The following is a 13,668-nucleotide window of genomic DNA, read 5'->3' on the forward strand; positions in this document are numbered from 1 at the left end:
TTAAAAATATCTAAGGAAGGAGATTCCACCACCTCCCTAGGTAACACATTCCAGTGCTTCACCACCCTCCTAGTGAAAAAGTTTTTCCTAATATCCAACCTAAACCTCCCCCACTGCAACTTGAGACCATTACTCCTTGTTCTGTCATCAGCTACCACTGAGAACAGTCTAGATCGATCCTCTTTGGAACCCCCTTTCAGGTAGTTGAAAGCAGCTATCAAATCCCCCCTCATTCTTCCCTTCCGCAGACTAAACAATCCCAGCTCCCTCAGCATCTCCTCATAAGTCATGTGTTCCAGTCCCCTAGTAATTTTTGTTGCCCTCCGCTGGACGTTTTCCAATTTTTTCACATCCTTCTTGTAGTGTGGGACCCAAAACTGGACACAGTACTCCAGATGAGGCCTCACCCATGTCGAATAGAGGGGAACGATCACGTCCCTCGATCTGCTGGCAATGCCCCTACGTATACATCCCAAAATGCCATTGGCCTTCTTGGCAACAAGGGCACACTGTTGACTCATATCCAGCTTCTTGTCCATTGTAACCCCTAGGTCCTTTTCTGCAGAACTGCTGCCGAGCCATTCGGTCCCTAGTCTGCAGCGGTGCATGGGGTTCTTCCATCCTAAGTGCAGGACTCTGCACTTGTCCTTGTTGAACCTCATCAGATTTCTTTTGGCCCAAACCTCTAATTTGTCTAGGGCCCTCTGTATCCTATCCCTACCCTCCAGCGTATCTACCTCTCCTCCCAGTTTAGTGTCATCTGCAAACTTGCTGAGGGTGCAATCCACACCATCCTCCAGATCATTTATGAAGATACTGAACAAAACCGGCCCGAGGACTGACCCTTGGGCACTCCACTTGATACCGGCTGCCAACTAGACATGGAGCCATTGATCACTACCCGTTGAGCCCGACAATCTAGCCAACTTTCTATCCACCTTATAGTACATTCATCCAGCCCATACTTCTTTAACTTGCTGGCAAGAATACTGTGGGAGACCATGTCAAAAGCTTTGCTAAAGTCAAGGAACAACATGTCCACCGCTTTCCCCTCATCCACAGAGCCAGTTATCTTGTCATAGAAGGCAATTAGATTAGTCAGGCATGACTTGCCCTTGGTGAATCCATGCTGACTGTTCCTGATCACTTTCCTCTCCTCTAAGTGCTTCCGAATTGATTCCTTGAGGACCTGCTCCATGATTTTTCCAGGGACTGAGGTGAGGCTGACTGGCCTGTAGTTCCCAGGATCCTCCTTCTTTCCTTTTTCAAAGATGGGCACTACAGTAGCCTTTTTCCTGTCGTCCGGGACTTCCCCGGATCGCCATGAGTTTTCAAAGATAATGGCCAATGGCTCTGCAATCACATCCACCAACTCCTTTACCACTCTCGGATGCAGCACATCCGGCCCCATGGACTTGTGCTCATCCAGCTTTTCTAAATAGTCCCGAACCACTTCTTTCTCCACGGAGGGCTGGTCACCTCCTCCCCATGCTGTGCTGCCCAGTGCAGTAGTCTGGGAGCTGACCTTGTTCGTGAAGACAGAGGCAAAAAAAGCATTGAGTACATTAGCTTTTTCCACATCCTCTGTCACTAGGTTGCCTCCATCATTCAGTAAGGGGCCCACACTTTCCTTGACTTTCTTCTTGTTGCTAACATACCTGAAGAAACCCTTCTTGTTACTCTTAACATCTCTTGCTAGCTGCAACTCCATGTGTGATTTGGCCTTCCTGATTTCACTCCTGCATCCCCGAGCAATATTTTTATACTCTTCCCTGGTCATTTGTCCAATCTTCCACTTCTTGTAAGCTTCTTTTTTGTGTTCAAGATCAGCAAGGATTTCACTTTAAGCCAAGCTGGTCACCTGCCATATTTACTATTCTTTCTACAAATCGGGATGGTTTGTCCCTGTAACCTCAATAAAGATTCTTTAAAATACAGCCAGCTCTCCTGGATTCCTTTCCCCCTCATGTTATTCTCCCAGGGGATCCTGCCCATCAGTTCCCTGAGGGAGTCAAAGTCTGCTTTTCTGAAGTCCAGGGTCCGTATTCTGCTGCTCTCCTTTCTTCCCTGTGTCAGGATCCTGAACTCAACCATCTCATGGTCACTGCCTCCCAGGTTCCCATCCACTTTAGTTTCCCCTACTAATTCTTCCCGGTTTGTGAGCAGCAGGTCAAGAAGAGCTCTGCCCCTAGTTGGTTCCTCCAGCACTTGAACCAGGAAATTGTCCCCTACCCTTTCCAAAAACTTCTTGGATTGTCTGTGCACCGCTGTATTGTTCACCCAGCAGATATCAGGGTGATTGAAGTCTCCCATGAGAACCAGGGCCTGCGATCTAGTAACTTCCGTGAGTTGCAGGAAGACAGCCTCGTCCACTTCATCCCCCTGGTCCAGTAGTCTAAAGCAGACTCCCACCACGACATCACCCTTGTTGCTCACACTTCTAAACTTAATCCAGAGACACTCAGGTTTTTCTGCAGTTTCATACTTGAGCTCTGAGCAGTCATACTGCTCCCTTACATATAGTGCAACTCCCCCACCTTTTCTGCCCTGCCTGTCCTTCCTGAACAGTTTATATCCATCCATGACAGTACTCATATTCAATTTGCTGATTGAGAAACTGAAGGCAAAAATCCATCCCATTGCAGACGACCTGCACGTGCTTTATGCCCCAAGACTCCTAGTCCTATTTTCTAACCACTAGAGCATGCTGCTTCCAAATTTGTAACAGAGGCCCTCATAGCTTCCTCTTGCAAGAAAGCCTGTAGCTGCAGGGAGCTAAACTGGAAATACTTTGTTTGAGAGTTTCCTCCCAGATATTTCTCCCCAATTGTTTAGGGAGGAAGGTGTGGCTTCATGCTGGCTCTGGGTCTCTAGTCACTTCCACATCTCTGTGCCGCAGCAGGGGTGCTATGTAGACAGACTACTGCAATCAAAAACTATGCCCACATATCCCACACCGCACAGACCCTTTAAAGGGATTCCCAGCAAGGCTTGGACTAGAGCTGGGTAAAAAATGGTTTTCTCCATATTTTTTTTTGCCATTTTGCATCAAGATGAAACTGAGACCTTTCAAAAATTTTCTCAGTGAGTGCCCTAACCACTGGATTATTGGCTGTTCTGATCTCTCTCTCACGCTTGGTCCTTGTGACAAGAAATTCCATTCTGGAGCTGAGGAACCCTCCCATAGAAACTGATATATTGCCACAAAAAGTTTTGGTTTTGATGAATCAGCATCTTCCAACAAAACAACATTTTGTTAGAAAATTCCCGACCAGCTCTAGTTGGGACCTGCCCAAAACTGTATTACCTTTTTGCCCTGACTGTTACACAGGGGAAGTGGGAGGATGCAATGCATCCCCTTGACTTGCCCACTCCTCGTCTGACTCACTTGCTGCCTCCGCTCATCCCCAGAACCCAATGAATCCCTTTCCGGGGCCTAGGGAAGGGGGAAACAATGAAATAGAGGTAGCTGACCCTTCCAACCTCCACACAGGAGGAGGAAATTCATGTGCAGAGGGTGCACAGAACTAGGGGATACAATCGGGTTAAATAAAGTACCTTTTAAAACGCTGCATGATTTTCATCTCTTTTAACCTTCTAAGAGGATATTATAAACAATGGAGAGGAAAGCAAAGTAAAAATCTAATAACAAACAAACAAAATAACCCTGATAGCGTCTTGTACATTTATGTTCTTCAGCAGATTAAACTGATCTCAATAAAACATGTGAACTTTATATTTTTAGTAATTATTGATTATTATTAATATTATTGCTTACTGGCCTGGCATCCTCTGCTTTCTCTCCCTGAGTCTGCTCAGTCCTCCAGGAATGAAGTGTGATTTTTACAGTTTACATTGCATTGCAATGATTTATATGTGGGTCCTGGCCTGTCACATGATGTCCTTTGACCTGCACAACATGATGTAAGTGTAAGAATCACACCCATTCTCACAGAACCATAACACAGTTTTCACCACACCACCCACAAACTGGGGTACATGCCTTTTTATTTTATTTTTGGCAGCTCCCTGAATTACTTTTAGGTACCTCTGCACGTTCCTGCTTTTCATTTAACGAGGTGCAAACACTCTGTATAAATAAAATAAAAAGCTCCCTGTGGCTAAAAGACTGCTGCTGACTGCCACACACTGAAAAATGTTTGTCTCCATTGCTGTTGCTTAATAATTCAAATTTTATAAACAAAGAAATCATTCTCTCTTTCTCTCCCCCTCATCCCTCTCATCTGGTTTTGGGGGTTAGAAGCTTGGATATAGCTGCAAAAAAACCTTCAGCTGACAGCATACAGTACTATCAATGCATACAATAGTTGTACAGTACTACCAGAGTTTTCCGAGTACCTCAGGCACACAGGCTCCACATCCCTTAGGATCCATATGTCCACCATTGCAGTGCTTGTATGTAAATGCTGCATTGTCTGTTGGATATTTCAGTTCCCTTTACATAAGATTTGCCATCCAAGGCCAGGCACTTTTATATTGTCTCATATCCTGTTTCTGGCATTGCTGATGCTGGAGGCTTCAGAAGGTAAAAATTTGCCACAATAACAATGAAATATTACTAAGTTATCGATTAAGATGCCCAGACAGGTTACATGAAGTTACACTGAGAGTCAGTGACACAATCAAGAATAGAATCCAGCTCTTCCGGGCTTCTATTCCTCTGTCTAACTACTAAAAACTACTATTTCTCAAATCTCCTCATAGGTGATTAGGGGGACCAGATGTCCTGATTTTTTAGGGACAGTTCCAATTTTGGTTTTTTTTTTTCTTATATAGGCTCCTATTACCCCTATCAGGGTTCCCTCCCCACTCTGAACTCGAGGGTACAGATGTGGGGACCCACATGAAAGACCCCCTAAGCTTATTTCTACCAGCTTAGGTTAAAACTTCCCCAAGGCACAAATTCTTTGCCCTTGGAGGGTACGCTGCCACCACCAAGTGATTTAACAAAGAATCAGGGAAAGGACCACTTGGTGTTCCTATTCCCCCAAAATATCCCCCCAAGCCCTTCCACCCCCTTTCCTGGGGAGGCCTGAGAATAATATCCTAACCAATTGGTTACAAAGTGATCACAGACCCAAACCCCTGGGTCTTAGGACAATAGAGAAATCAGTCAGGTTCTTAAAAGAAGGATTTTATTTTAAAAAAAGGTAAAAATCACCTCTGTAAAATCAGGATGGAAAATAACTTTACAGGGTAACAAAAGATTTGAAAACACAGCAGGACTTCCTCTAGGCATAGTTTCAAAGTTACAAAAAATGGGAATAAACCTCCCTCCAGCAAAGGAAAAATTCACAAGCAAAACAAAAGATAATCTAACATGCCTTGCCTGGCTTTTACTTACATTTTTTGTAATATGAGAGACTTTTAGGATGGTTTATAGAAGCAGTTTTCTGACCTGATGCTTCTCTACTTCCCAAGAGAACACACAAAACAAAGCCTCCCCCCCCCCCCCCCAGCACCCACAAGATTTGAAAGTATCTTCTTTCCCCATTGGTCCTTTTGGTCAGGTGCCAACCAGGTTATCTGAGCTTCTTAACCCCTTACAGGTAAGGAGGAATTCTAGGCTACCCTTAGCTGTATGGTTATGACAACCCCCTATTCCCATCCTGATTTTTCACACTTGCTGTCTGGTCACCCTATTGGTGATCAAATCTCTCCATCCAAGGACTAGAATCTTTCACAGACCCTTGTTTTCAAAGGCATCTGGTTTTCTAGATAACATTTTAATAGGTCTTCAGCTCTTGCTACCATACGTTAGCACTGAGATTGCATTCCAGTTGAAAATTCTGTTTTGTTTTGGTACTGTGTATCTTTCATGTCCATATGTTGTTGAATTTAGTGGATGCTGTGGATGCCTTTCCTATTCTTGATGTCACTTCTTTCTTGAGGTCTCCATTCACTAATATAGTGATGACCAAGTAAATGAACTGTTTCAGCCTTCTTGATATTTTTGCCTTCTATCTTCCCTTTTTGGGAAAGGTTATTCAGAAGATGGTGATTGAGCAGCTTCAGTCCCATCTGGAAACAATTATATTTTTGACACCTTTCATTCTGGATTAGATCATCCCACACCATGTAGAAAGACCTTAACATGATGGATCACCTTCTCCTAGCAATGGACAAAAGAGATATGTCTTTGCTACTAATGCTATATACAGGCTTCCACGGGAGGTTGTGGAATCCTGTCATTGGAGGTTTTTAAGAACAGGTTGTTAGACAAACACCTGCCAGGGATGATCTAGATATATTTGGTCCTGCCTCAGCACAGGGGCCTGAACTTGATGACTTCTTGAGATCCCTTCCAGCCCTACATTTCTATGATTCTATACCAGGAAGAGAGAAAATCATAGGGTTTTGATATATAAAGGCTGCCCAATAAGGGGGAGAGAAGGGCTAGAAGGTACAAGTTATGACATGCCCTAACACAGTGGCTCTTAACCTTTCCAGACTACTGTACCCCTTTCAGGAGGCTGATCTGTCTTATGTACCCCAGGTTTCACCTCACTTAAAAACTACTTGCTTACAAAATCAGACATAAAAATACAAAAGTGACACAGCACAGTATGATTGAAAAAATGCTTATTTTCCCATTTTTATCATATAATTATAAAATAAATCAACTGGAATATAAATATTGTACTTACTTTTCAGTGTGTAGTATATAGAATAGTATAAACAAGTCATTTTCTGTATAGAATTTTAGTTTGTACTGACTTAGCTAGTGCTTTTTATGTAGCCTGTTGTAAAACTAGGCAAATATCTAGATGAGTTGGTGTACCTCCTGGAAGACCTCTGCATACTCCCAAGTGTACATGTAACACTGGCTGAGAACCACTGCCCTAACAGATGTGTGCTGGAGATAAAATGTCTTGACAATAAAACAATATGCATGTGTTAGGACATAGTGAAGCCTAGCTTCTTGTTTCCTCCAGATGTGATCTGACTCTTTGCATTGCCCAGAGACAAGCCAGGGCCCTTTACCAATGGGACATCCTCAATATTATTATTATTACTAATAATAATACCTAGTTCTTATATATCACTTAAGCACTGTATATTTGCATGTAGCTATATATGTGAATCATCACTGTTGGTATATTGTTCTGGAATACTTAAAAGCTTAACAGCACACTAAACAAGTAACACCTCAATTCTGCAGGTCTGATGGATGATCCTCAATTTAGCATTTTAAAAGAGTAGCAAAATCCTCTTTTGGAGGCAGGAGCCAGGAAGGAATTTTTTACTGATCTTGTTTTCACCCACCCACAGACTGGCATGCTTATTCTCCTTTGGCACAAAAAGATTTTAAAAGTTTAATAGAATGTTTGTTAAGAATCTAAAGATTTTAAAATTAAAAATGTACAGGATACCATTTATTTACTATCTCATGCAGATCTAAAATTTAATACTTTCTAATGAATTTTTTAAAAATTCCAGGCTGAGAAACTAGTTCCCAAGAAGGCAAATATATATATACACGCTCCCCCCTGAAATAATTTAAATAGTTTATACCTAAACATTGGTGTTCTGTCTTAAGACAGATGGCCAAATCCTGCACACTGTAGTTATGCATGTATTTTGGGGCCAATAGGATTTTTTTTTTTGCATGAGTAAGACTACCAAAATATAGGCTCCTTTAGAGGGTTAACAAATAGCAAATATCAGGTTTGTTTTATTTCAGTAGCTACATCATTAGTAAAAGAATCAAATGAATAAATCCAAAGAACTCCAAAAGGTTCTTTTCCCCCTTGCTATCATGTTGTACATTAATATCTGTTATATTTAGCACACATTTGCTGTAATAAATAAAGTTATCAAATAATGACATTAGGCCAAGGACTGAATGGGCAGGAAACTGACCTAACTTCTAACCCCTAGTGGTGGTTGTCCTTCCAGGTTAGGTTTGAGACAGCTTGGCAGAGCAATGTAGAGAAGCTCCCTTCTATGTGTTTTCTGTGCATAAATAGAAGACTTCAAAGCTATCAATCTAAAACCCTTTGCAAGGATAAATTCACACACGCCAGAGAGAGAGAGAGAGGCGCAGAGAGAGAATGCTGAGGGAGAGCATTATGTATCTAGATTAATCAAATCCATTCTATTTAAGGTATTTCTAGGGCATCCAGCACCAAAGTCTCCCTTGAAGCTCACACACAGAGACTCTTGAGCTTCAGCCATTCCAACTAGACTGTGAAAATAACTTTCTGCAGGTTCAACACAGTAGCAACGTAGTCTGCACTGCAGCTAGGTATCAGCCCCCTTTCATTTACTACACTGGGGGAGGGGGAAGGCAGCGCTAGCCTCCGCTTGCAGTTTCCTCTCTCGATGGCTCTCCGTTTCTCCAGCAGGCTTGCGCGTTCCTGCCCAACCTCACATGTCTGGGGGGGGGGGGGGGGGGAGGGAGGGGAATCTTAAGAAGCTGAAAAAAACCCATCCCCAAACGAGACTATGAAAAACAACATTTCTGAGCTCTGCTCAGTTCCAATAGCAACACGAAACTATGTGCCGTTTATGTATTTCACGAAATGGCTCCTGGCACAACTGTCAGTCCCTTTCGGTCTGCATCCATTCCTGGGGGCTTCCTTTTAGTCTTATTTGGGCACGTGTTAGGGTGCGGGAGAATAAGGGACCGAGGAGTGCTGACAGTAAGGGACATAGAGTGCTGACAGAAGCTGCAATCTTCCCACACAAAGCTCTGTGCGTGGCCTTCATTCCCGAGCGGCCCTAACCCGTTAGTCTGTGCATAGCTAGCTGATATACTTCTATCTTGATCTGCAGCCCTCACCCCAACCTCCCCTCCAGACCTCCAGAGAATGCACCTGGCTCCTGACCTGCACTAGCCTCTGCTCTGCCCTTTCAGTCCTGGGTTCCCACACAATTTAATCAATTCACCTCAGCCTGACCTGCAGCATCCCTCCTGCTGCTCCAGCCCTAGGAATCCACGCTGCTCAGCCCAGGCACTCAGCCCTGATAACAGCACCCCTTGCTATCCCAGACCTGGACCTCTTCTGAGCTGAGGCTGCCAAACTGCGTGGTGATGATTATGCGGTGCCGACCACACAATCTCCATACATTTGAACCCAAATCTCCAGAGACGAAAGGCCCCTCCGTGAACTCACCACTCACAGCACCACCCGCTATCTAACTCCCCTTTTCCTTTCAGGCAGGGATTTCGCCTGCTTGATGCTTGCAGCTTCCCCCTTTCTCTCCCTCTGGGCTTTTATATTTCTTCCACTCTGACCCATTAAGTATTTACTGACAGCGCCATGTGACTTTTAACACCGGTCCTCCATGTGCACTGCCCTGCAGAATTGGGCCAGATAAAACCGCTCCCCAAACCCAGCTGGCGGGACATTTTCCTCCCCCTCCACTCTCTCACTGTAGCAGCCAAGCGAACGATTCCTCTTTCTTTCCCTTTCTTTTCCCATCCCTCCCTCCTTTCGTGCAAGCCCAAGACGCAGGATCCTGCCGAGGGAAAGTGCTCACTGAAATCATCACCGCCACCGATCCTGCGACTGAGGCTCATAGAGGAAATAAAATCCCTTTATAGCCAACCTCCTGCGGCTGAGGACTTAATAGCATGGCAATGGCTCCAGGCTCTAAGAGATTCACACTCACCTTTTTCCAGTACATGGGATCTGTCTGTTTCCTCCTCCAGATCGTCTCTGTTGAGGCTGATGGTGAGTTCAATGCAGTTCGGGCTGAGTTAGTATTAGTGGAATCCGATTGGTATGCTGTTATTGAAACAAAAATTAAACAAAAACAACTTAAATATACGCCCCATTCCGGGTTAAGGAACGTCTGATTTTGACTATTTTTTGAAACTCTCCAAATATCCTGGGGTTAAACAGAGAAAGGAATTAAGATCTCATAAAGATGAGATTATGTTATTAGAACAAAATTATGTGACAGGGAACTTGTCCAGGGGAAATAATAAAAAGGCAGGATAAGAAGAAGAAGAATTAGTTAAATTTTAGAGAGCTTCTCCCACAAACAGTAATGTCTCCCCAAATACCGAACTTGACATCTCCTCAGTACAGGTCCCTCTGGGTTGTAAGCATCAGGTATCTGAAAAACAGGAAGACAAAAGTCAAAGACTTTCCCCTGTACCGTCTTCTCTCCGTTACTACACACGCTCAAGACATCTGCCAACCTTACTGCATGAGCGTAAATTTCTTCATTTCACTGCGAGGTGATTTCAATGGAACATGAATTTGGCTGAAAGCACCAGCTACCAGCTACCCTGAAATGATCCGTTTTGCTGTTTGACAATAATCTGAATGGACTGTATGCTTTTCCTTCCTAAAAGCCTGTACAGTTTTAACTATTTCACCTTAATTAATGGTTGATTAATTAATGATCAAACTGCCTTAACAAGAATATGATTTATTTTAAAAACAAGTCTGTTTTCCTGGGAGAGAGCAGTGCTGAATGGCCACGCTTGTTTCTTCATGCTCAAAATCGGGGTAGAGTTATGCCTGATTTCAGTTTTTTAAGTACACTAACCTCATTCCACTGATGTTTGCTATGTGATTACAGAGGATGGTAAGACAAACACTATTGAATAACAAGAATGTGTTCATTTTGCTCCGAGAATATTTCGTCTCAGTTTTTTGTCTTCGATTTTCATTTATTTCATTTGATAATCGAAATAAGAGAAGGAAGAAAAAATGGAGACAAACTTTCCTTGCATGTGTACGTTTATTGCATGCGGTGTATAATAAAGGTTTATGTAGCAGAACCCACTGTCATAAATTTGGTGACAATGAAATTGAGTTAAGAATGAAGAAGGAAAGGTCACATCCTTTCAAAGCACTGCAGCTTGCAAAACTGCAATTCCAGTTTTAGTGAAGGAACCTCTTATAGCAAAACTGCTTTGTGGGGAGAAAAAATACTTCACTATATTTGGAAACATGGAGACAGAGAAAAGAATAATTATTTTGCTTGGTTAAGAAAGCTTTTTCTTAAGTATCAGTCAGTGGTAGCTATCCCAGAGACCTTACTGCATGTCTGGAATGACTGGCTTCTGGTTCCATCCTAAACTGACCTCCTCTGAGATAGCCAAGAGAAAAGGTGGGTGAGATAATATCTTGTATTGGACCAACTTTTACTGGTGAGAGAGACAAGCTTCGGAGCTTTTACACAGAGAGGAAAAAATGTTGTTGAACAGTATTTCAGTGACCATTTTTAAAGGCTTACTTAAGGGAGTTCATGACATATTTTAATGGGCATTCAATAGTTTGTCACATCCATCTTACACATGAAATATACATAGATATGGTAAAATAATTAAAAATTACAGGGAAGAAGATGTAAAGAACAATATAAGTGCAAAGCATTATTATAAAATGATAAATAGTCTCCATTTTTATTTAACTTCTTCTAAATGACATTCTGTAAAACTTGTTGGTTCATTATTACCAAGCTATTCAAAGTGTTTTCTTAATATCGTGATTTAAGCCAACTCCTGTAATGCTGAGAAATCACTTTATGTGAAGTTATGTCACTATGTAGAATTGCCAGGTTTAAATAAATCTGAGAGTATAAACCAGGAACAATATTTCCTTTCATAATAGATTCTGAACTGGCCTGAACAGGAAACCATCTTCTCATTTGTGAAAATTATAGATGAAAATTTAATTTTACAGACAATTCCTGCTCTGTAAGGTCTGCAGATGTGTGTGGTGACATGACAAGGAACAATTCTGGATAATATATATATATTTGTTACTTTTAACAAAAAATAACAATGTTTTGCAAACTGCTCAGGGGATTTAGTGTATACTTTGTAAAAACCTCATGAAACCAAGCCTGGTCTCTGTATAGGCAAACCTCAGAAACTTGTTACAATATATTTCCCTAAGGGAGACGCTGGCTTTATTCTCTGACATCCAAATAATGACATAGTGTAGACAATATAACTAGAGATCATACAGGCCTGGTAGAGGTGTAAAGCCTCAAGCATTTTTTGATCTCTTTTGACTAATAGTTTACCACAACACACATGGACGTGGTGTAGCTAGAATCCATGAAGATGTAGGTAGAAGCTAAAATAAAATATAATTTAGGATTTCTGTGTGACTTTTATAAGTTGAGGCTATGTCTACACTGGCAACTGAACAACAAAACTTTTGTCTTTCAGAGGTTTTAAATACCCCCACCTCCAGAAAGACAAAAGTTTTGCTGACGAAAAGCACCAGTGTGAACAGCTCTTTGTCAGCAGGAGCACTCTCCTGCTGACAACACTAGCACTGCTCGTTGGGGGTGGAAGTTTTTTGTCGGCAGGAGAGTGACAAACAGCGGCTACACTGTGTGCCTTTTAGCGACACGGCTGTAGTGACACAGCCCTGTTGCTGAAAGCTGTGTAGTGTAGACATAGCCTAAATGTGTCTGCTAATGGCACCTGGACTGAGGTCAATCAGCTAGAAGCTTCCCTAAGACCATTTATCCTTTAATTTACACTGGTGTAAATCAGGAGTATTTCAACTCCATTAGAGTCAGTGGAGTTACTACAGAATAAAACAAGGGTAAGTAGAGAACTAAACCCTTAGGCTGTTCATCCATGACAATCACAGGTAGATTCCAGATTTGTACATGGAGGGAATGTACAAGAATTTACATGGATAGCTTGCATTAGTACAACTACCTGCACATCAAAATAAACTCTAACCCTCACCCTTGTAAAGACGGAGATTCTAGCTATGTCATTATGATCATGACTGGCCTCAGCTATACCAGTATAAATGGGGAGTAACTGGAGTTTGCATTTACACTGAGTTAAATGAATCAGGCCCTGTGGAAGTTGTATAAGAATTAACACTTTTACTCTCTGTTTTACCTTTTTCAGAGCTGCCAAAATGTCCATATGTACCAACAGTAGTTTTCCATAGAACATTTGGTCAGATGAACAAAATGTTGTAACAGTATGACAATAATTAATCAGTACAATTAATATAATATTGAAGTGAACATCAGTAGTTTACTTTTGGCAAAAGCTTGCAAAATTGCTCCAGCAAGAAGTAATTTTATTTTTTAAGTTTTGTGTTACATCCACTTCATTAATTGGGTCAGTACATAGACTGCAAGTGGAAGAAATTCCAGGAATTCTGAATCCATAAAGTTAGACACAATTAGACACTGGCCTGAGCTACAAAATTCTGACCTCAAACCATATCTAATGTTTCTAAAATTAGGCTTTGTGGGACTCAAATATGGGGTTTTGGTTCATTTCTCAAATACAATTGAGAGTATTCTCATCTCAATATGTGCTTACAAAACTGTCATTAATGTTCACACACACACACACACACACAGAGTGCAGGTTAGACCCCACTATTTCAAATGTGAGGTTTCTTCTTATGGAACCATCAGTAAACAAAAAAGCCAGAGGAACTAATGGACAGATGAAAAACTGATACATTTCAAAGAATAAGGGGAAAGTAATAAGAAGCAACTTCCTGTACTGAAAATGGATTAAGAAAGCTGTGACAAAGGCAGCTCCCAGTTCCCTCCTGAGCACTTGGTTCCTGTTGCTTTTATCTATTTAGATGGAAGGGGAAATGATTTTTAAAAAATGTAAAATAATAATAATAATAAAAAAAAGTGATACTGATTCTTTACATTTAGGGTGTAAATCAAACCCACGAG

The 13,668-nt window shown here is 41.9% G+C and overlaps 1 protein-coding gene and 1 long non-coding RNA gene across 2 annotated transcripts in view; one reads left to right on the plus strand and one right to left on the minus strand.

The window, feature by feature from the left end:
- Positions 1-13,668, minus strand: part of LOC141981634 (uncharacterized) — a 38,969-nt gene that overhangs the window by 24,928 nt on the left and 373 nt on the right. The window contains exons 2-3 of the long non-coding RNA XR_012637869.1: positions 10,042-10,089; positions 9,640-9,755 (exon numbers count right to left, since the gene is read on the minus strand). This is a non-coding gene — a long non-coding RNA (uncharacterized LOC141981634). The remainder of the gene's footprint in view (positions 1-9,639; positions 9,756-10,041; positions 10,090-13,668) is intronic.
- The window catches only part of SUSD5 (sushi domain containing 5), a 67,155-nt gene continuing 62,888 nt past the window's right edge, over positions 9,402-13,668 (plus strand). The window contains exon 1 of the mRNA XM_074943259.1: positions 9,402-9,701. Coding sequence (XP_074799360.1) covers positions 9,602-9,701 — 100 coding nt within the window. The 5' untranslated portion in view covers positions 9,402-9,601. The remainder of the gene's footprint in view (positions 9,702-13,668) is intronic.

The sequence above is a fragment of the Natator depressus genome, chromosome 2, assembly GCF_965152275.1.
Source record: "Natator depressus isolate rNatDep1 chromosome 2, rNatDep2.hap1, whole genome shotgun sequence".
NCBI classification, from domain to species: Eukaryota; Metazoa; Chordata; order Testudines; family Cheloniidae; genus Natator; species Natator depressus.